This window comes from Elgaria multicarinata, chromosome 18, assembly GCF_023053635.1.
Source record: "Elgaria multicarinata webbii isolate HBS135686 ecotype San Diego chromosome 18, rElgMul1.1.pri, whole genome shotgun sequence".
Taxonomy (NCBI): Eukaryota; Metazoa; Chordata; class Lepidosauria; order Squamata; family Anguidae; genus Elgaria; species Elgaria multicarinata.
In genome coordinates this window covers 18,936,327-18,959,823 of record NC_086188.1, presented here as the reverse complement: position 1 = coordinate 18,959,823, position 23,497 = coordinate 18,936,327, and the positions used below count along the sequence as shown (strand labels likewise).

Here is a 23,497-nt window from a genome sequence, read left to right as displayed (position 1 = left end):
TTTTACATTGCAGGCTTTGACCGAGGAATATTGGAGGCTGGAGGCTCTGCTGTCAGTGAGCTGGAGAATCCGCTCCGGGTTTCAGTCAGAACCAGTTGGAACTCCAACTGGTTCTGACTGAAACCCGGAGCGGATTCGTTGCTCTGCTGACCAGCCTCGACGGCCTGGAACAGGACAGGACAGGACACAATGCCCTGGAGTGATGCTTTGTGGGCAAATTGAAACAGAGGGTGGCTTCCCTGCCGCTGCTTCCGGATCAGCCTGACGCCGGAGGACTGGACGAGTGTGGGCAGCACTTTTGGGCCCTGCGCAGGCGTTCGGACCCCAGCAGCTGCTCAGCACCGCTCTTGGGCCTGCTAAAGAGGGAGGCTGTTCAAGGCAGAATGCGGCCTTAGTCGATTTCGGTTGTGGTCCTGGGATCAGGGCTGGCTGTCGCATCCTCAACTGTGAGGGGTGGGGGACTTGAGAATTCGGGGTGGGGGTGGGGGACATTCCAAGGGTGGGCGGGGCCAAGGCAAAAGGGGCGGACCCCAAATACCCACATGTTTTCGCTCACAGCGCTTCCTGCCAGTAACTAAGTTTTAGAGGAGGCATTCCAACTTTTTAGAATGAAGGGAAACCCATGCCAAAGCTGGAAGACCAACCACCAAAGGATGGTCACAGGAAAGGGGGCAGGACTGTCTGTGGAACCCAGAGGGCCGCATTCGGCCCATGGGCCTAACGTTCCCCACCCCTGCTTTGGTGCCTTTAATATCACTCCCTGATGCGGCCACCACACTTTAAGGCCGCTTCCGTGGACAGGAGCCAACGCTCAGCCATATAAAATGGCTGCTGTGGTCCAGGGGCCTTCGGGATGTCCCCCGGATTCGCTTGCCGCTCCGATGGCCCGGTGCTTTTGGGAGAGTGCTTCAGGGCCGCGGCCCTTGGCGGCCAGCGGCCTCTGGTCACATCAGGCTGCATCGGTTCCTGTGCAGCGCCCCCTGGAGGCGCATGGCAGAGTGGTTGTTCTTGCAGCCGTGGGCCAACGCGCTGCAAATGAGCTCCTTGAAGAGGAGGACGATGTGCCAGTTGTATTTGGCCGAACACTCCAGGTAGCCACACTTCCAGCTCTTCTTCACCAGCATTGAGAGCGTCCGTCGGGGCGTGAAGCGCTGCCTCTGCAGGTCCCGCTTGTTCCCCACCACGATGATCGGGGCTTCGCCAGTGCTGCTTGTCCTAGGAAGGCCAGGGGCAAAGTTGCAAAACCATTCAAAGGGGTAAATCATTCCTTCAGCCATTCTGTTTCTATACTGCCCAATAGCCCAAGCTTACTGGGCGATTTACAAAAGATTTAAATGCTAAAACCTCAATATAATCTCTCTCTCTCTCTCTCTCTCTCTCTCTCTCTCACACACACACACACACACACACACACACACTCTGTGGAAATGAGTTGCATGGAGCTTCTGAGCTACGAGAAGAACTTTGTACGCTGGAGGTTCCGAGCTATGAGAAGAACTTTGTGTTCCTAAGCAATAAGATATATAAACACAGCTGGGAGCAGGGGGCGGGAATGGCTGGGAGTGGGGGAATTCTGGTTGGCCTCAGGCCTGGCTTTTCTGGGCACCCACAAAAAAGGCTGGAAAAGTATGATACTGAACAATGAAATACTAGGGTACAGTCTGCGCGAGTCAAGCTAGTAACACAATAAAACCATTTACATACAAAAATCTAGAAGAACTCTACACAGTCAACCAACAACATGCCAGGACCCATTAAAAACTTTATGATCTGTGTGGGAGTAGAGGAAGGTCTGGCACTGATAAGATGGCAGGGAGAGCATACCGTAATTGGGGGTGACCACCAAGAAGGCCCGTTCCCTTCAAGGAACACTAGAGCAACACACACACCCCATCCACCCCTGCAGAACTTGAACAAACAAGTCACCATTGCGGGGGTGGGGGGTGGGGGGTGGGTGGGGGGCAGGGCCCTACTGTGGGATGGTTGGGGGACACACATTCTTCCCTGTCGTTCTGTGGTGCATGCCCTATTGACCCACAACGAAAGGAGACCACATCTCAGAATGCTGGAAAAATAAACATCTCATGCTGAGCCCAGGGGAAATAGTATTCCAAATTTCATGTTATGTTTGGCTTTTGGTACATCCTATTGGCCTAGCATTGCTTGCCATGCAAATGGCTGTCTTTAATGGGACACCGGAAGAGCTACTCAGAGTAGGCCTGGGATGTTGCATATGAGAGGTGGGCCACATGCAACCCCTGTCACACACCCCAATATCCCCCACCCACTGCCCCTATGGAGGCTTACTAAAGACAAATGTGGTTTCTTTTCAAGTCGAGCCTACAGAGGGAGGGGAAAACGCCTCCCTGGACCATCCAAAGTTGCCCACGCCTGTTATAGATGATGTAGAAGAGCATCATGGGAGCTCAGGGAGGAGGGTGGGAACAGCTCACTGGACAAATCAGCAGAGACCCTGTACTTAAATATAAAATTATCCCACATTTTAGGGTGTTCCCCCTCTCAATGTGACTTACAAAACTATTGCCAACCTAAGAATCTAATAAGATCACACAAGCTATTACAACAACAACATCATCGCAAACGACATTTAAAAAACAAACTTCATAGTAGCAGCCACAGAAACAATGCCATAAAACCACCCCACAGAAGACGGGAATAAAAAAAAGGGGGGTTTAGGATTCTTCTAAAACTCCACAAGAGGGGAGGCGTACATATGTCCTGGGGAGAGTTTATCATAGATTTAGGATAGGGGTCACCACAGAGAAGGCATTGTCCCTGCTATTAGCATAAAATAAAACAAAAGTTGACAATTTTATAGTTATTTGAGAAACTGGGGCCGGCAGTCCGGATAAATGAGGGCCAGGTTTGTTTTAAAATGATAACACCTTTGCCCTTTGACCCTAATTCAGCCAGCAGGCTTGTTGGTTAGTTTAAATGTGCGGGGACATTTAAATATCGGCAAATGTGTTGATAAGCTCAAGGCAGCTTTGGAATGACATTTTTTCATGGCTTGTTAACCATGCAGTGCAGTTTATTTTTCTCGAACCAGTCACCTTGGGCACCATTGGTTTGTTGTTGGGTTGTTCAGGGTGGTCAGCAAGCCACGCTGCACAGTTAACAAGCCACCCTGTAGCAAATGTCCTGGGTTCAGACAACACATTAACCCACGGTTCAACAACAGCCCACAGTTCAACAACAGCCCACACTCAACCACTGAGTGTGGCTTAACGTGTTGTGTGAACAGCCCTAGAAGAGTGTCTAAAGGGAAAAGAAGTCAGAATCCCATTAAATATGCCCAAGCCCTTTCACTTTCACATAGTGCATGCATATGTGTATTTACTCAAAAGTAAACCCCACTGAATTGATGGGCTTTTGGATTGGATTTTCAATCTGGTAGAAAGCCTCCTCCTCCTCCTTCATATCCTTCTTCCCCCCGCCCCTTCCAAGGAACCCAATATAGCTTACATGGTCCTCCTCCTCCTCCTCTCCATTTTATCATCACAACAACCCTGTAAAGTAGGTTAGGCTGAGAGTCAGGGATACCCAAAGCCACCCAGTGAGCTTCATGGCACAGTGGGGACTAGAACCTGGATCTCCATAGTCGGAGTCCAGTACTTGAACCACTACGCTACTGGCTTTCACTCCCCATCTGTCACCTGCAAATCCCTGACTGCATTCTCGCTCTTGTGCTCACCTGTTCTCCTGTATCTGCTGACGGATCATTTTGATGTACTCAAAGCTTTCGGGAGTGCAGATGTCGTAGACCAATACGTAGGCGTCCGTGTTCCTCAGCCCCCGGTACTTTAGGTCCAACCACTCCTGATGGAGGAGAAGAAGACATGAACATTTGGTGCAACGGAAGCAGGCATTTCCAAAAGAGGAGCTAAGAGGAAAGTTGTAGCTGGATCAAGCTGGTGGAAGAAGATAGGAAGAAGATGAAGATGAAGGAGAAGATGTCTTCCATGGCTAGGAATAGGGTTTCTTAAGGACCACCTACTCCATCAGTTATCACCCTCTTCCGTGTTCTTGCTCTGTGTTCGGCCACCAAGAGAGGTGTGATAACATGAGATACGGCCTTCTTGGTGGCAGCACCCCAGTTCTAGAACTCTCTCCCAACAGAGCGGTTTCAAGCATAGGGTGTGCACCCAGGATTTCCTTTAAAAGGTGAACATTGATTGAATACTCAGTCATAAAGGACGTTATTTTTATTCATTTATTTATTAAACACTTGTCTGAACAATGCAGTTGATGCGGGGGGATGAGAAGCCATTGCAGTTTTGGGTGTGTGTGAGTGTAATGAGGAGACGATCCTGAAGTCCCAGAACTGGTGGGGCATTGTGGGGACACTGGCTAGAGGAGGGGCTTACAAGGCAATATTAGCCTTCGGGGGGCCTTCCTCTTGGCCTCTTTGAAGTGTGGCTCTTGGCAGGGAGGCGCCCAGCAGACCGATTCTCTTTCGTTCCTGCTGCAGGGCGGTTCTTGGGCAGAGCAGCCAGAGGGCAGCTGAGGACCATTCCCACTGTGTCCAGATCCCCCTCTGGATCCCTACACAAAGGCCCCCTCAATTCGGTGCTTATCGCTTGAGACAATAAGCGCCCCAGGCACACCCTGCACACCCTTTGCACACGCCTATGGTTTCAAGTGTTCCCTTTATCGAAGGCTTTGAGGCAGGATGTCAAATTGTTTTTATTTCACTGGGCTTTTAATGGATTTTAATTGTATGTTAATTTTGCTGGCTCTTTTTTAAATGTTGTCAATTTTTTATAGCAGTTTTACTGTTCTCATTTTTATGGTCAAGCAAATATTTTATCATTGTGAACTGACTTGGGGGTGGGGTTTATGGGGGCTGAAAGGTGGTATACAAAAGTTTTTATATGTAAAAGTAAATATTTATTTCTTGATTTAAACATAGCATCCTTCATCGAAATTCCTCCCAGAACAGTTCACAAGGCTGAAAACAACAATGGACATACGCAGACCACCAGGAATGACAGATGAGACTAGTAAATAAAAAAACAGTCCACAATATGGCAAGGAGGACAGGGCCCTCGTATCTCTAACAGTCGTAGAGAAAAGGGCATTTCAGCAGGTGTCATTGGTATGCATGCAGCACCTGGTGAAACTCCCTCTTCACCACAACTGTTAAAGCTGCAGGAGCCCTGCCCTCTTTTGTATCTGGTCAAGAGTGTATGGAAAGGTGATGTATAAATAAAGGGATGGATAGATTGAAAGACAGACTGCCATATGGGGTGTTGATGCTTTTTACCATTGGTCCTGGGTATTCCAAGCACATTGCTCCTGAACAGGGAAGCTCCATTTAGTTACCCTATGCTCATAGAATCATAGAATAGTAGAGTTGGAAGGGGCCTATAAATCCATCGAGTCCATGCATGATAAACATCAATAGACCTATCCTCCATAATGTTTTAGAGTCTCAAGTTTCACGCTGGGGAAAAAGATCAAGTTTCTAGCCCCGGTGACGGTAGAGCTATGCTTGAAAGCAGTGGAGGCTGGTGACTCTGACATCAGTGGGGTGGTGAATCTGGTCCGGGTTTCAATCAGAACTCTAAAGGAACCATGCAAGGTGCTTCACCCCTTCGCACCTTGAAGAGATTCTTTAGAGTTCTGCTGGTTCTGATTGAAACCCAGAGCGGAGTCGCCACAGCACGGACATTGGAACCACCAGCCTGCACTGCTTGGAAGTGACAACAGCAGTCTGACTGCTAGAAAAGATATCCTATAGCTGTTGATGGGGTTTCCAGTACGTTGCACAATTCCTTGACCCTCCCTGTAAGTAGCAGATCCAGGCTAAATTCTGCAAAAATAGTAACAAGGCCTGTCTACGGGATCTGGCCGCTCGCCTCCCCCCACCCCTGCACAAATGGGCTGGGATTTTTAGCTGGCTCCCCCATTTTTAGCGCAAACACACACACCCCACTCACAGCACACAAGCTGTCTGCCTTCCCACGCTCCCTTTTGGAATTCCGGAAATAGCTGGTCAAAGTGAAGAGGTGGCGTGTGCTGATAGATGTAGGCTAAAAAGAGAAATTTTAAAAATCCCACTACGGATTACCCAGACCCACTCTGGGGGGAAATTACCCAGATCTTCCAGGCACTGGAAAGGGAAGAGAAGGGAGGGAGAATGACAGGTCAACAGAAGCAGAAGACAGCTGGAATTAAGCACGGGGCAGCCAGATTAAGACCTTGGAAGACAAGCCCATGCGAAGATGTTGTGGTTGTGTCTAAGAAGTCCTTCAACATGTACAGCTAGTGAAACACCTTGGATAGATCTTTAGAGTTCTGATGGGGGCTGACTGACACCTGGAGTGGTTTCTCTGCCCCACTGACATAGAATCATAGAATGGTAGAGTTGGAAGGGCCTACAAGGCCATCGAGTCCAACCCCCTGCTCAATGCAGGAATCCACCCTAAAGCATCCCTGACAGATGGTTGTCCAGCTGCCTCTTGAATGACTGTAGTGTGGGAGAGCCCACAATCTCCCTAAGTAACTGGTTCCATTGTTGTACTGCTCTAACAGTCAGGACATTTTTCCTGATGTCCAGATGGAATCTGGCCGTCACTAAGGTTTTTTTTCCTGTTGCAGTTAAGTCAAGAGCTCTGTTAAGGTGTTTTTGATTTGCACAGCGGCGATGGTCCACCGTGCAATACATCCATGTGTGCTTGTGTACATATTGCTCAATTTGTCTTTGTACAGATATGTTTTGTAAACCTTGCAATTGTGGATAAGACATTCTCCATCACTGCAGACCCTTTTCCCAGGCTCTGGTTAAAAGGGCTGGTTCTCCTTCGGAATGCCAGGAAGAAAAGCAAGGAGCAGCACCTGTCTGGCAATCATAAGTTCTGAAACTCTGCTCTCCAGAGCCACCAGCCTTCCCTGCCCCCTGAGTAGAAGCAGGCAGACAAACCTGACTCCCAAGAGGCAATGCAATGACCCTGATGTTCTCTTAGGCAGGCCATTGGATCAGGCCCTTCTGTAGCCTTCCCCAAACTGTTTCCCGCCAGACGGCTTGGACAACAACTCCCAATGCCTCTAAGAGAGTACCAGGCTGTGGGAGGAATAAATGGTCAATTCTCCCAATGGAGGACCAGGATCCAAATTAAAACGAAAGGAAAGGAACTTCTCATGCAAGCACTGAGTCATTACTGACCTTGGAGGGATGCCAGCTTTCGCTGATGTTTTCTTGGCAGGCCTTATAGCGGGGTGGTTTGCCGTTGCCTTCCCCGGCCGTGATTACCTTTCCCCCAGCTAACTGGGCACTCATTTTACCAACCTCGGGAGGATGGTTGGCTGAGTCGACCCGAGCCGGCTGCCTGAAACCAGCTTCCTCTGGGATCAAACTCAGGCCATGGGGAGAGTTTCAGTTGCTGAAACTGCTGCTTTAAAACTGACATTAAAAAGATATCAGATTCTGTCAAAGATGCTGCTGCTGCAAAATGCCTAGAGAAATTTATTTGATGAGCATTCAATAAATCTAATTAATAAATAAATAGATTTATAATAAATAATAAATAAATAAATTTATCAAAAGGCTTTTGATAAAGTCCCCCACTGAAGACTACTGAACAAACTTAGTAGTCATGGAATAAGAGAAGAAGTCCTCTATGGATCAGTAGCTCCTTAGAGAACAGAAAACAGAGAGTAGGAATAAATGGTCAATTCTCCCGATAGAGGGAAGTAAATAGTGGTGTCCCACCGGGATCGGTATTGGGACCAATTCTTTTCAACTTGTTCATAAATACTACAAACGAGAAAGATCTTGGAATTGTTGTAGATCGCAAGCTGAATATGAGCCAACAGTGCGATATGGCTGCAAGAAAGGCAAATGCTATTTTGGGCTGCATTAATAGAAGTATAGCTTCCAAATCATGTGAGGTACTGGTTCCTCTCTATTCGGCCCTGGTTAGGCCTCATCTAGAGTATTGTGTCCAGTTCTGGGCTCCACAATTCAAGAAGGACGCAGACAAGCTGGAGCGGGTTCAGAAGAGGGCAACCAGGATCATCAGGGGTCTAGAAACAAAGCCCTATGAAGAGAGACTGAAAGAACTGGGCATGTTTAGCCTGGAGAAGAGAAGATTGAGGGGAGACATGAGAGCACTCTTCAACTACTTAAAAGGTTGTCACACAGAGGAGGGCCAGGATCTCTTCTCGATCCTCCCAGAGTGCAGGACACGGAATAACGGGCTCAAGTTAAAGGAAGCCAGATTCCGGCTGGACATCAGGAAAAACTTCCTGACTGTTAGAGCAGTGCGACGGTGGAATCAGTTACCTAGGGAGGTTGTGGGCTCTCCCACACTAGAGGCCTTCAAGAGGCAGCTGGACAACCATCTGTCAGGGATGCTTTAGGGTGGATTCCTGCATTGAGCAGGGGGTTGGACTCGATGGCCTTGTAGGCCTCTTCCAACTCTGCTATTCTATGATTCTATGACCTGGAATTAGGAGTGAGCAGTGAAGTGGCCAAGTTTGCCAATGACACCAAATTATTTACGGCGGTTAAAACACAAAGGGATCTCGCCAAGCTGGGAGAGTGGGCATCCAAATGGCAGATGCGGTTCAATGTAGGCAAGTGTAAAGTAGTGCACATTGGGGAAAAGAAAACCAACTTCAAGTATAACCTGATGGGATCTGAGCTGGCGGTGACTGAACAAGAAAGAGATCTTGGGGTTGTGGTGGACAGCTCGATGGAAATGTCCACCCAGCGTGCGGGCGCTGTAAAGAAGGCAAACTCCATGTTAGGCATAATTAGGAAAGAAATTGAGGGGGGAAACTGCCAATATCATACTGCCTTTATACAAATCTATGGTGTGACTACTTTTAGAATAGTGTGTACAGTTCTGGCTGCCACACCTAAAAAATGATATTGCTGAGTTGAAAAACATGCAACAAAAATGATCCAAGAGACAAGCGGGATTGTTTAGCCTGGAAAAAGGAGGCCAAGAGGAATCATAGAATCATAGAATAGCAGAGTTGGAAGGGGCCTACAAGACATGATAGAGGTATAAAAATTATACATGGTGTTGAGAAAGTGGATAAGAAGACATTTTTCTCCCTCTCCCATAATACTAGAACCCAAGGGGTCATCCCATGAAGCTGATTGGTGGGAGATTCAGGACAGGTAAAAGGAAGGACTTCTTCACACAGCACAGAGTTCAGCTATGGAATTTGCTACCACAAGATGTAGCGATAGCCACCAACTGAGATGGCTTTCAAAGGGGGTAGACAAATTCCTGGAGGTGAAGGCTATCAATGGCTACTAGTCCTGATGGCTATGTGCTACCTCAAGTATCAGAGGCAGTAAGCCTATGTACATCAGATGCTGGGGAACATGGGCCGGAGAGCGCTGTTGCACACATGTCTTGTTTGTGAGTTTCTGGTTGACCACTAGTGTGAACAGAATGCTGGACTAGATGGACCCTTGATCTGATCTGGCATGGCTCTTCTTATAGAATCATAGAATCATAGAATAGCAGAGTTGGAAGGGGCCTACAAGGCCATCGAGTCCAACCCCCTGCTCAATGCAGGAATCCACCCAAAAGCATCCCTGACAGATGGTTGTCCAGCTGCCTCTTGAAGGCCTCTAGGGTGGGAGAGCCCACCACCTCCCTAGGTAACTGATTCCATTGTCGTACTGCTCTAACAGTCAGGACGTTTTTCCTGAAGTCCAGCCGGAATCTGGCTTCCTGTAACTTGAGCCCATTATTCCGTGTCCTGCACTCTGGGAGGATCGAGAAGAGATCCTGGCCCTCCTCTGTGTGACAACCTTTTAAGTATTTGAAGAGTGCTATCATGTCTCCCCTCAATCTTCTCTTCTCCAGGCTAAACTTTCCTATGTTCTTAGGAGGCTGCATTAGACAGCTCCCCAAGGTTTTTGCTCCTGCTGCTGCAGCAACATCACCCTTTGTCAACAGCTTTATACTATAAAACCTCTCTGATAGGTGCACAACGATCGTGTTTGCATGATCATGGTGGGAGAAATAGGGATTTGTGTAATTACCCTCAGCAGCTTGGCTTTTGGTGTTGCATGAACCTGGCCATGGCTAACAAGCTACTTTGACTACCACATGTGCCTACTCAGAAGCAAGTCCCATTGAGTTCAATGGGACATATTCCTATGTATGTGGATAAAGTCCTGCTCAGTTAGCTTAAAATGCTTTGATTCAACAGTGAAGTGGATGAGATGGGGAAGGATTAATAGTGTGACCTTACAAACTTCTTGCACTACTAAAGAACTTAAGTAGTTGCTTTAGACCAGGTAGGACTGTTTACCCATCTACCTCACCATTGCAGTAGCAGGGTCTCTGGCTGTAAAAGATCTTTTCCCATCACCTGCACTTGATCTTTATAACCAGACTGAACTTGGATGCTTTTGCATGCAAAGGAAGTGTCCTTCCTCTGATTCCTCCCCCTCACTTTAAAAAGACAAAACAGGCAAAGAAATACCTGTTATCTGCTCGATTCCTATTGCTGCAAAGACATGCTAGCTTTGATGTTATGCATATCGCTCCAGCAGGAAGAATGCTGCCCTTCCATCATGCCTAGCAGAGGGCTCTGTGCTACTTGAAAGCCTGCAAACTTTTACACCAAGTCAAGAGGAGGCAATCCCATTTTTAAAAACTGCTTTAAAAAGGATTATCCAAGACTGCAATCCTTTGTATGTTTAGACAGGTAAAAGTCTTCCAACTCTCAGCGTGCCCCAACCAGGAAGACTGTTTGGGGCATGCTGAAAGATGGAGGGGGTTCCCCCCTGCCCTCTGTCTAAACATGCATAGGATTGTGTCCTAAGTTTCTGGTTTCAGTCTAGTAACACTAGGGTGACCCTATGAAAAGGAGGACAGGGCTCCTGTTTCTTTAACAGTTGCATAGAAAAGGGAATTTCAGCAGGTGTCGTTTGTATGCATGCAGCACCTGGTGAAACCCCCTCTTCATCACTGCAGTTAAAGCTGCAGGAGCCCTGCCTAGAGTGACCAGATCCAAAAGAGGGCAGGGCTCCTACAGCTTTAACTGTGGTGATAAAGAGAGAATTTCACCAGGTTCTCCATATATACAAGTGACACCTGCAGAGATTCCCTTTTCAATACAATTGTTAAAGATACAGGAGCCCAGTCCTCCTTTTCATATGGTCACCCTAAGTAACACCCTATACCACAAATTGTTTGTGCTTCACATGTAGGGTTCACTCACATACAGTGGTGCCACCAGGGTTAGGTTGACCCTATGGAAAGAAGGACAGGGATCCTGTATCTTTAACAGTTGCATAGAAAAGGGAATTTCAGCAGCTGTCTTTTGTATGCATGCAACACCTGGGGAAATTCCCTCTTCATCACCACAGTTGAAACTACAAGACCCCTGCCTAGAGTGACCAGATCCAAAAAACAACAACAGCAGCCATGGCTCCTGCAGCTTTTAACTGTTGTGATGAAGAGGGGTTTTCACCAGGTGCTGCATGCATACAAAGGACACCTGCTGAAATTCCCCTTTCTATGCAAGTGTAAAAGGTACAGGAGCCCTGTCCTCTTTTTCATATGGTCACCCTAGCCAGGGTAGGACTTTGAGGCAGAAGTCCCGTGCCCCTGCTCAGCAGGAGGGCCTGAGAATGCAGCAGCAGTGATGTCCTAGCAGATTTTTAAGTAAGTGAAAATACCATTAACATCTAAATCATGGATATTAAACCTCATTCAGTCCAGGGGCTGAATTCAATTTCAGAGACACTCTGGGGACGGGGGTGCATTTCCGTGGTGGGCAAGCTCAAAGTCAAAAGGGGGTGAGTCCAAACTATCCCAAATTCTACGCTATTGTAGCTTAAAGCTCTGGCTTTACGGAAAGATTTAAGATACAGGAGAGGCATTCCAAACATGTGGAATGCAGAAAGAATTGCGCAAAAAACTGGAATACCGCCCCCCACAAGTCGTGGTTGGGGGAAAGTGAGTGGGGGCCAGAGGTGTGATCCTCCATGTAACTCCAGAAAGTTGAATCATTTTTTTTAGTTTATATCAGGTATTGTATTTGATTTTTTTTTTAAAAAAATGCAATGCTACCTGCTTCGGTTTGGTTATTATTTGGTTTTTAGATTGTCCTTTGAAACTTCCATATTGCATTTTATCGCCTGTATTTTATTGTCTTGCAGTTTACAGTTTTAATGGGTGCAAACTGCTAAGAGATCTATTGGGCAGTAAAAAAAATTAATAAATAGGTTAATACATTACTTAAATTGGTCCCTAGACTGAGATTCCACACACTTGAGATAATGAGGAAGAGGTGGGCATGGGGGAAATCTCTAAAGACCCTTGTCAATTGCTTAAAATCACCTAACCTGCTCGCAAAAAGTTGACAGTTCTAGTGGAGGCTGGTGGCTCCGATGTCAGTGGGGAGGTGAATCCACTCCGGGTTTCAGTCGGAAGCAGCCCGAACTCCAAAGGAGCTCTCCAGGGTTCTGGCAGGGTGGGTCCGTGTTCATTGTAAGCTTTGTAGCTTCAATAGCTCCTTTAGAGTTCTGGTTGGCTCAAACTGAAACCCAGAGCAGATTCACCACCCCACTGACGTCGGAGCCACCAGTCTCCACTGGACAATCCTCTACTCTCCCCATGAGTCTAGTGGCGGGGCAAAGGAGCTGCGCACCCACCTGAGAGCTGTCGGCGGGGAAAGCCGCGAGGTAGGGGACATCCAAGATCTTCACGTCGTACATGTTCCCATTGAAGACCACCGACGGCCGGTAGGCGAAGCGGCCCTCCGTGGGGCTGTACGTGTCCGTGAAGTCCTGGTGCAAGAACTGGCGGATGATGGCTGTTTTGCCCACCTTCGGGGCTCCCAGGACAGCCACGGTCAGGGTCTCCACCATGGTCCGCCTTCAGCACCCTGGACAGCTGCCGGCTCCTCCCGCCCCACCCAGCGAGCGGGAGAGGCGGAGGAGAGAGGAATGGTCCGTTTCAGGTGCGAACGCTCACTCCGTGGCTTGGCTGCACCGAGAATCTCCGGATGGTGCTTAGCTGCCAAGGAGCGCAAAGCGGCTAAGTGGGGGGGGGGCACTCTCAGTCCAAACACACAACCCCCCTCCCAACACCCCCCTTCCGGATCCCCGCAACTTTGTGCCCGTTGAATCGCTGTCCCAGCCGGAACGGAGGCTGGAAGCACAACCGCTGCCAAGTAAAGACCAAGAGCTCTTCGGAGCGACCAGGAGCGACCCAAGAAAAGCGGGGCAAGAAGAGGTCATCCGCACGGGCTGAGCTGGAGCGGCTCCGTTTCCATTGCCTGCCCGGCTCCTCCGGAGTCGGATCCGAGGGCTTTCTTGATGTCCCTGGCACCGTAAATAAAACCGGAAGAACAGGCTGGGCAGAGAGAAGTTGCGGGATGTCGGGGCGAGGCGGCGGGGAGGGGGCTCACGGCGCCTGCCTGCGCTCGGCTGCCCGGCTCCGGCTTCTGGCGCCGCATCGCCGCGCAGCCCGCTGGGCTAAGCCGGGGCCCGGGCGGAGCGCAGCCCGCTGGATGCCCGCAGCAGAGGCGCCGCCGCCGGACGCCTCCCGGCTCCGTGCGCTCATGCTGGACCCCGGAGCGGCCCGCAGAGGCGCCCTCGGCCGCCGCTGGGAAGCGCTCCCGGGCAGGGGCGGCCCGAGCGCGGCGGCCCGAGGCGGCGCTCCGTTCAGTACCCTGGACAGCGGCACTGCGGCGCCAGCTCAAGATGCGCTCCGGCGACGCTGCTGCTGCTGCCGCCGCCGCCGCCGCCGCCGCCGCCTCGCCCGAGCGACCTCGTCTCGCCTCGGGGGCTGCCGAAGCCGGGCGCGGCAGAGAGACCCGGGATGGCTCGTCGGAGAGGTCGGGCACGTGAGAAGGGCGAGGCGCGGGCAGCGGCAGCAGGGGAGGCGGCGCTCTTGGCTTGCCAGGGCGCTGGAGGGCTCTTGGCGAAGAAATCCTGCGAGATGGGGGGGGGGGGAGAGGGAGAGGGGGGGAGGGAGGGAGGGAGGGAAAGAATCAAGGGTGTTCCAAGGCCGTGGAAACCCCCAGATCCGAATCATGGGATTATACCTGGACTCCAGCGCTGGCTGGTGGCTCCGAGGTCAAGTGGGGTTGCGCATCCGCTCTGGCTTTCTAAGCGAGAACTCTAAGCGAGCTTTCCAAGGTACTGTGCCCTCCCCGCTCCCCCCCCCCAAAATGGGTTCAGCATCTTGGCTCGCTCCTTTAGAGTCTTGACTGAAACCCAGAGCGGCTTCAAAGCCCCACAGACCTCGGAGCCACCAGCCTCCACTGCTTTATTATGCACAAAAAGGGGGGGGGGGAATGCAAGCTTTAGAGACCTCCAGATCTCTTCATTGGGCAGGAAGATGTTTGCTTAGCCACAGTCTTGACATGGAGGAGGGGGGCTGTTTGGGGAGAGTGGGAGCATGTGGGTGGTGGGCTTAGACCGCACTTGTCCTCTCCACCTTGCCAAGGATGCAGAAAAGGTGACTTCAGGCTCCCTGCTCTTCCCAGCCTGACACACCACAGAGTACGGGAGAAAGTTGGGCTAGTTCGTCAAGAGTGAATGGGCTTCCGTCTCCCTCAGGTACTTCCGGTGGGGGGGGGCTTTGTTTGGTTTAATTGAGGGTCTTTGTGTTCCACCCACATGAGGTTTAAAGCCACCCAACCAGCCTGGCCGTTGCTGGAGATCCCTGGGGCAGTGGAGGCTGGTGACTCCGATTTCATGACTTTGATGCCATTCGGGTTTTTCAGCCAGAACTATCCATAGGCATGTGCAGGAGTTTTCATTAGGGTGTGCACCCAGGGGGTTTTCTTTTTAAGGCCATCATTTACTCAGTCATAAAGGACATTCTTAATTCATTTATTTATTAAAGACCATAGATGCTGATGGCCTTACTTCACGTTCGGCTTGCCTGACCACGGGAGGGCCATTGCAGGTGAGGGGTGGGGGGAATTAGGAGATGCACCTCAAGCCCAAGCACTGGCCTCTTTGAAGCATGGCTCCCAGCGAAGAGGGTTCCTGCAGAGTGATTCCTGTTTGTTCCTGCAGCTGTCCAATGGTGTGCTGTCCAATGCAGCTGTCCAATGGTGTGCTGTCAGAAGCAGTGACAGTGGAGCAGCTGGAGACCCTAACACAGTCTCTGGATCCCCCTCTGGATACCTAATCAATGGCTCCCTCAATTCGGGGCTTATTGCTCGAGATATTAGGGTGTGCCTGGGCACACCCAGCACACCCTTTGTGCATGTCTATGGAACTACCCCAGGTGCTGTCCCCTGTCCCCAAAACGGGCTCAGCACTTTGGAAAGCCACTTTAGAGTCCTGTCTGGTTTTGACTGAAATCCAGAACGGATTCACAGCCCCACTGAAATCTGAACCATCACCCCCCTACACACACACTGTTCCTAGCTTGTTTCCTTTACATTTGCGGGAACTTTACAACTGGTGTTCCAAGGCTGTGAGAAATCCCAAAATCCATATCAGTGGAATACCTTTATCAATCTTCACCCCACCAAAAGAGGGAAAAGTGCAAGCTTTAGAGACCTCCAGTTCTCTTCATCAGGCAAGAAGATGTTTGCACACACAGCATCTTAAGATGGAGGAGAATTTGTAGACACTCAAATTGGGTGAGATGGTAGTTTCAGTGCCCCCAGGAAAACTGGGAAGGAGGAAGTAGCAGACAATTGAAGGTCCTCATTGTTTAAAATATAAAACCCAGCTGTGCTGGTATTTTATTTTATTTTTCTATTTGGGGTCCACTGCATTTTGCCTTTGACTCCACCCACCACCAGAATGAGGCCTGAAAATTTTAACAAAATGAAATTTGGCCGTCAGGGTGAAAGAGGTTCTGCAGCCCCAACTGACATAATGGGTGTGTGTGTTATTTTGGGAAATTATCATTTGAAAGCATATCTGTTTACTGTTTGGTTTTCATTCCGGCGTTTTTAGTATGACGAAGAATGAGACAGAAAGTCGTAACAATGGGCCCTTCCTCGTGGTAGCTTGTATTTCTGAAGTGGTGAGTCATTTCACACTTCCTGAAAAAGGCTCTTCTGTTGAAGTTTTGACAATCTGCAAATCTATTTACAGTTCACTGACAATAAGGCAGGTGATTTGAGAATGGTGGGAGGCAATTACCTGACAGGCCTCACACACATTTCTGATGGGGAATGCGATGATATGAACACCTTTCAGTCTGAAACGGAGCCCTTGCGAATATTATACTAACATGTGAGAGAAAAAGGCTGAGAGTCATTGTTCTATGCACTGTACCTTCTAGCCCAAGCAAGCATTAGATTTAAAGGACCCATGCAGGGACGGAAATGCCAAAACTCACCCCATCCAGGGGTCTGTGAAAATGCTCTGACAGTGAACCAAAATGCAAAATCCAGTGGAACCTTCACCTGTTAGGATGAGGGATGCGTTGGGGGCAAGCCCTGTGACGCTCTGGCTTGTGTGACCCCCTTTCCGCCTGATTTATCTTGCTTCAGGAAGAAGCACAGCTTTGCAGTGGAGGCTGGTGGGTCGGATGTTAGTGGGGTGGCGAATCCGCTCCGAGTTTCAGTCAAAAATGGTCACAACTCTGAAGGAGCACTGTGGATACCTGCTTTAGATTTCTGACTGGTTCTGACTGAGATAGCTCCTTCATAGAATCATAGAATAGCAGAGTTGGAAGGGACCTACAAGGCCATCAAGTCCAACCCCCTGCTCAATGCAGGAATCCACCCTAAAGCATCCCTGACAGATGGTTGTCCAACTGCCTCTTGAAGGCCTCTAGTGTGGGAGAGCCCACGATCTCCCTAGGTAACTGATTCCATTGTCGTACTGCTCTAACAGTCAGGAAGTTTTTCCTGATGTCCAGCTGGAATCTGGCTTCCTTTAACTTGAGCCCGTTACTGCATCCTGCACTCTGGGATGATCGAGAAGAGATCCTGGCCCTCCTCTGTGTGACAACATTTGAAGTATTTGAAGAGTGCTATCATGTCTCCCCTCAATCTTCTCTTCTCCAGGCTAAACATGCCCAGTTGTTTCAGTCTCTCCTCATAGGGCTTTGTTTCCAGACCCCTGATCATCCTGGTTGCCCTCCTCTGAACATGCTCCAGCTTGTCTGCGTCCTTCTTGAATTGTGGAGCCCAGAACTGGACACAATACTCTAGATGAGGCCTAACCAGGGCCGAATAGAGAAGAACCAGTACCTCACATGATTTGGAAGCTATACTTCTATTAATGCAGCCCAAAATTGCATTGGCCTTTCTTGCAGCCATATCGCACTGTTGGCTCATATTCAACTTGCAATATACAACAATTCCAAGATCCTTCTCGTTTGTAGTATTGCTGAGAAGGATCTTGGAATTGTTGTAGATTGCAAGTTGAATATGAGCCAACTTCAGTACTCTGTCTGGTTCTGACTAAAAGCTGGAGTGGATTTGCCGTCCCACTGACATTAAAGTCACTAGCCTCCAATGCAGCTGTGTAACTCTCTGTCCAACTCCCTGAATTGCTGACTGGTGGCTTTTTCAGGGTCTCCTTGAAGGGCTCCAACAAAGGAGACCACTCTGGGTAGTGTTTTCCATGGTCCAATTGCTCTGACAGTTTATTTTTTTGCTATTATTATTATTATTATTATTATTATTATTATTATTATTATTATTATTATTTCATGTATTCCATTTGTATAAACAGGTTATTTTGTTGTTGCCATTGTTACAAATCTAATAAATAAATAAATGTACAAACAGACCACCTAATAGCCTAAGCTCTTTGGGCGGTTTAACATATTATGAAATATTGAACATACCAAAATTTTAAACAGATCGAAAGAGTTAAAAACAATTAACAATCAAATTGCCAGGGCCCAATTTAAAAACTAACATTAAAAAGAACTCATCAGATGCTATCAAAGATAATGTCGATGTTGATGATGATGCCAAATGCCTAGAGAAATTTATTTGATGAGGCATTTAATAAATCTAATAAATAAATAGATGTGCCCCGTTTCTATGCTGTCAAGTATCACCAGCTGAAGATAAGGTTTCATGCCTCTGATGCCATGCGATCTGCCACGATTTCATCTCACAGTCCTTAAAAGTGCTACAGGATTCACTGAAGATTTCTCTGCAACAGACTCACACGGCCTCCAGTCTGGAATCTGACCCGTTTGTTTCCTTGGAGTTAAATTTGTGCCTTCGACTTTCCGCCCTGGGCCTGTGGGGATTGATTCCGTATTTGCCCTAGACTTTGAAAGGCACCCTCAGCCCATCTGGAAGGTCACTTTGGAATACTGCTGAGCCTGAGCCAAGAACCCCTGGGCCCAATCCAGCTCAAAACGAAGCACCTTGAAAACGCACGGATTTTTCAGGGAAAGAGCCAGCCACACGCTCTCCGCTCCTGTTGACATTGGTGGGACTTAATAAGAGTGCGTCACTTTGACTGACTCAGGACTTGCATGTAGAAAGAAAATTGGTCACGCCTGAAATGGATCCGTTGGAAATGCGGATACTCACTTTTCAGTGAAGGGTAGGGGTTAGAAAAACAAACCTAGAGACAGTCCCGGCTCCAGGTTTTGAGGAGGTCTTTGAGAAGACCCCTCAATTTATTTCTTATTTATTTACACACACACACACACACACACACACACACACACACATATATATATATTTATATCGTTCCCCATTCAAGAATTTTGGAGCGGTGAACAAATAGTATAAAAGAATAAAAACATATATATCTCGTTCCCCATTCAAGAATTTTGGAGTGGTGAACAAATAGTATAAAAGAATAAAAACACATTAAAAACAAAGAGACAAAGTTTCTGCCCCTGCCAAAAGAAGTGAGGCAGGTGGCTACCAGGAGGAGGGCCTTCTCTGCTGTGGCACCCCGGCTGTGGAATGAGCTCCTGAAGGAGGTTCGCTTGGCACCTACATTATATGCTTTTAGACGCCAGGTGAAGACCTTTTTATTCTCCCAGCATTTTAACAGTCTATAAATAAATTTTAACTCGGTGTTTTAAATTTGTAGTTTTGCATTGCTGCTGTTTTTATCTGGTTGAGCTTTTATATTGTATTTTATATTATGGTTTATGGTTTTATACTGTTGTTTCATACTTTGAATGTTTTTAATTTTTGTGAACCGCCCAGAGAGCTCCATCTATTGGGCGGTATAGAAATGTAATAAATAAATAAATAAATAAATAATAAAGTTCAAATAAAACCGTGGCTGGTCATTCAGGGAAAGCTTCCTGAAATAACGTTTTCAGGAGGAACCAGAAGGAATACAGGTTGGTGCCTGCCTGACGACCAAAGGCAGGGAATTCCATAGGAAAGGGGCCACCACACCAAAGGCTCTTCATCTGGTGGACTTCAATTGGGCCAAAGGTCCATGTGGAGCCACCAGGATCCTGCCCTCAGATGATGTCAGTGACTGGGCAGGTTGGTGAGGGAGAAGGTGCTCTCTCAGGTATCCTGGTCCCAAGTTGTTTAGGGCTTTGTACACTAGCGCTAGAACCTTAAAGCTGGCCTAGCAAATAGGCCATGGGCAAGCCTACCTTCTCCCTAGCTCCTCCTCTTCCTCAGGGATGCTTTAGGGTGGATTCCTGCATGGAGCAGGGGGTTGGACTCAATGGCCTTGTAGGCCCCTTCCAACTCTGCTATTCTATGATCGTTGCTACCACTTGCCTTCTTCGGAGCAGACAGCCAAGGAGCAAGTAGGCCAGGGCATCTCCTCATCTGGGCCAGAGCAAGAGGGTGTGTGTGAAGAAGCAGGTTGCCATGGGGAAGAAGAGGAACACCTGCCCCTGGGCCCCTGCCGGGGTGTGTGGGCCCTCAGCTTCTGCCCCACCATGTCTACGTTTGATGCCGGCCCATGAGGTAGAAGCACCGAGTCAAAGGCTTTATGCTGGCCAGAGATTGGCCCTTTGGGGTCAGCTGACTCCCTCTTCCCTCGCCATCCATTTTTCCTTGCGTCTCTTGTCTTTTTCCGATTGCAAGCTGGCACTGTCTTGTTTAATGATTGATTCAGGTGCCTTTTTTTGGCTGAGGAGTGGGATGAAATTGCATTAAATAACTATCTCAAGAATGCTAAAATGTGTTCTTCTGGCAACATGGGTTATGGCACCAATCAATCTGATTGCTTTCGACGGCACAGTCCCAGACGTGGTCAGGTGCGGCTCGATCCCACGTGAGCTGCGCTCAGGCGATGCACTCGGCCTGCCTGGTGCTCAGGGACTTGCAGAGAAAACCATGGACTACTCCCAGTCCGGTCGCCGTCCAGCTGTTCCCGTCAGGAATCGTGACGAGAGGCTCAGGCGTGTGGAGACGGCGGCCGCAGCGGAGGCCCAGTGCAACCGTGTGTGTGTAGGAGAGCACCCATCACCACCCCACCCCCTGGCTTCAGTCTGTGCTTAATGGAATGATTTAATTACCGCTGCTATAAAAAGAAATAGATCCGCGTTGCACTCGGAACACCCTCCTGATTGAGAAAGGGGGAGTCTGGTGAGGAGGTGGAGGAAGGCCTAATGAACCGTTGAACGCATGGCAACTCTTTCCCCGTCTCCATAGCCTCTCCCCGCTCCACCCCATAGCCACAGACGCTAGCCTGACATTCCCCAGTCTGAGGCCTTCAACTGGAAGTTCCAGCCTTTCCACTCCTTCAGTCACTCTCCCATAACATCTTCCATCCCCGCCATTAACGCTGTGGGCAGGAAGTGTCACGAATGTTGCAACCTCACCTGCGAGTTGCTAACAGGGGGCAGTGTTGCAGTTCATTCGTTCATGGGGATTTTGACCATGGCTAGCCTTAGGATCTCTATAGCCTACAGTGTGGTTTCCTGTGATTCCATCCTTTTGCTCCTCCACCCCCCCACCCCACTCCCCGACCTCCTCCATTGCTGGGAACACGTGTGTTTGCTCTCTCACTCCTGCCTGTGTAATGGAACACAAAACAGACTGAATAAAGATATTTTGAAACACACTGTAGGCAATAGAGACCCTAAGGCTAGCTATGCCCAAATTCCCATGAACTAACAGCAACACTGCCCCCTGCCTGTATCTTGTGGTCGAGGTTGCAATATCCCAACAAGTAGGAAGTTTCCTAAATTCCTGTGTGTTTTACAACCCAAGTTGTTGTTTATTCGTTCAGTCGCTTCCGACTCTTCGTGACTACATGGACCAGCCCACGCCAGAGCTTTCTGTCGGCTGTCGCCACCCCCAGCTCCCCCAAGGTCAAGTCTGTCACCTCCAGAATATCATCCATCCATCTTGCCCTTGGTCGGCCCCTCTTCCTTTTGCCTTCCACTTTCCCTAGCATCAGCCTCTTCTCTAGGGTGTCCTGTCTTCTCATTATGTGGCCAAAGTACTTCAGTTTTGCCTTTAATGCCATTCCCTCAAGTGAGCAGTCTGGCTTTATTTCCTGGAGTATGGACTGGTTTGATCTTCTTGCAGTCCAAGGCACTCTCAGAATTTTCCTCCAACACCACAGTTCAAAAGCATCTATCTTCCTTCGCTCAGCTTTCCTTACGGTCCAGCTCTCGCAGCCATAGGTTACTACGGGGAATACCATGGCTTTAACTATGCGGACCTTTGTTGTCAGTGTGGTGTCTCTGCTCTTAACTATTTTATCAAGATTTGTCATTGCTCTCCTCCCAAGAAGTAAACATCTTCTGATTTCCTGGCTGCAGTCAGCGTCTGCAGTAATCTTTGCGCCCAGAAATACAAAGTCTGTCACTGCCTCCACGTTTTCTCCCTCTATTTGCCAGTTATCAATCAAGCTGGTTGCCATAATCTTGGTTTTTTTGAGGTTTAACTGCAACCCAGCTTTTGCACTTTCTTCTTTCACCTTTGTCATAAAGGCTCCTCAGCTCCTCCTCGCTTTCAGCCATCAAAGTGGTGTCATCTGCATATCTGAGATTGTTAATGTTTCTTCCTGCGATTTTAACTCCAGCCTTGGATTCGTCAAGCCCAGCACGTCACATGATGTGTTCTGCATACAAGTTGAATAGATAAGGTGAGAGTATACATCCCTGCTGTACTCCTTTCCCAATCTTAAACCAGTCCGTTGTTCCGTGGTCTGTTCTTACCGTTGCTACTTGTTCGTTATACAGATTCCTCAGGAGGCAGACAAGATGACTTGGTATCCCCATACCACCAAGAACTTGCCACAGTTTGTTATGATCAACCCAAGTAATCCCACCTAAAGCCCCCAGCCCCCTGTAAGGCCATTAAGTCCAGCTACGCCCCTATCTGGACAGGGATAACCTAGCTTCAGTTGTCCATACTCTGGTAACCTCCAAATTAGATTACTGCAATGCCCTCTACATGGGGCAGCCTTTGAAGACAGTTTGGAAGCTGCAGCTTGTGCAAAATGCAGCGGCCAGATTGATAACTCGAACAAGGCGGTTCAAACATATAACACCAATTCTGGCCCGCTTGCATTAGCTGCCTATATGTTTCCGAGCCCAATTCAAGGTGCTGGTTTTAACCTATAAAGCCTTCCACGGCTTGGGACCACAATACCTGATGGAGCGCCTCTCCCGACATGAACCTACCCGTCCACTGCGCTCAACATTTAAGGTCCTCCTCCGAGTGCCTACTCCGAGGGACGCTTGGAGAATGGCAACAAGGGAGAGGGCCTTTTCGGTGGTGGCCCCCCGACTGTGGAATGATCTCCCTGATGAGGCTCGCCTGGCACCAATGTTGTTATCTTTCAGGCGCCAGGTCAAGACTTTTCTCTTCTCCCAGGCATTTAATACCATTTAACAACGCTGTTTGTTTTTTAACGGACCCCCAGAACTGTAGTTTTTAAATGGATACTGTTGTTTTATATGGTTGTTCTTATGTTTTAAATTTTTTATACTTTTAATGTTTACTGTTTTTAACTTTTGTAAACTGCCCAGAGAGCTTCGGCTATGGGGCGGTATATAAACGTAACAAATAAATAAATAAATAAAACTCCGAAGAAGCTTTTGGCGAGAAGCTAGCCAAGCTGATGGCCTCTCATCTTCTTTTAGCTCCGCCCATTTGAACCTGTGGCGGACTCTGGGATTGGCTGACTCTGAAGTCCCTTCCCCTTCTGAGGATTGCGGAGTTCCCACAGACTCTGAGTTGTTAATGTTTTCACTGACAAGGTCCTGCGGAGATCCCTCCCTGGCGGGTGAAGAGCCTGGGAGAATCTCCTCCCCCACTTACTGTGACACGCAAGCACACACACGCACACCCCACCAAGAGCCCACCCAGGGACACCTGGGAAAGGGAGGGGGAGTGTAAGGGATGGGTGAATGTTACTGGGGCTGGTCTGTCTTTTAACGTGTTAATTGTATTATTATGGTTCATAGGAAGAGGGAGATAAGAGGCCCAGCTGCATGGGGGAGAATGACCAGGAACCGCCTGAGGCATGTCTGCTTGGCCTTGAGAGACATTAACATCTCAGGTGGAGGTGTGAAAGATCTACGTATGAAAAGCCAAGGGGAGGGGGGAAGGAGTTGGAGAAAAGAAACTATAAAGTGTACTTGGTGGGGGG

General features: G+C 48.7%; 1 protein-coding gene across 1 annotated transcript; it reads right to left on the bottom strand.

The window, feature by feature from the left end:
- Positions 1 to 941: 941 nt before the first annotated feature.
- On the bottom strand, positions 942 to 12,874 carry RASL10A (RAS like family 10 member A). Its single transcript, XM_063144285.1, has 3 exons — positions 12,659 to 12,874; positions 3,716 to 3,840; positions 942 to 1,215 (listed from the first exon to the last, which is right to left on the bottom strand). Exons 1-3 carry the CDS (start codon positions 12,872 to 12,874, stop codon positions 945 to 947), a joined length of 612 nt encoding a protein of 203 aa, XP_063000355.1. The 3' UTR covers positions 942 to 944.
- Between the last annotated feature and the right edge of the window lie 10,623 nt (positions 12,875 to 23,497).

Excerpts from the sequence above, each read along its gene's own strand:
- RASL10A (XM_063144285.1), bottom strand. The coding sequence starts at position 12,874 with ATGGTGGAGACCCTGACCGTGGCTGTCCTGGGAGCCCCGAAGGTGGGC. Across the intron at positions 3,841-12,658 it reads TCCCCGCCGACAGCTCTCAG|GAGTGGTTGGACCTAAAGTA; the intron begins GTGGGTGCGCAG and ends CTCCTCCATCAG. Across the intron at positions 1,216-3,715 it reads CAGCAGATACAGGAGAACAG|GACAAGCAGCACTGGCGAAG; the intron begins GTGAGCACAAGA and ends TGGCCTTCCTAG.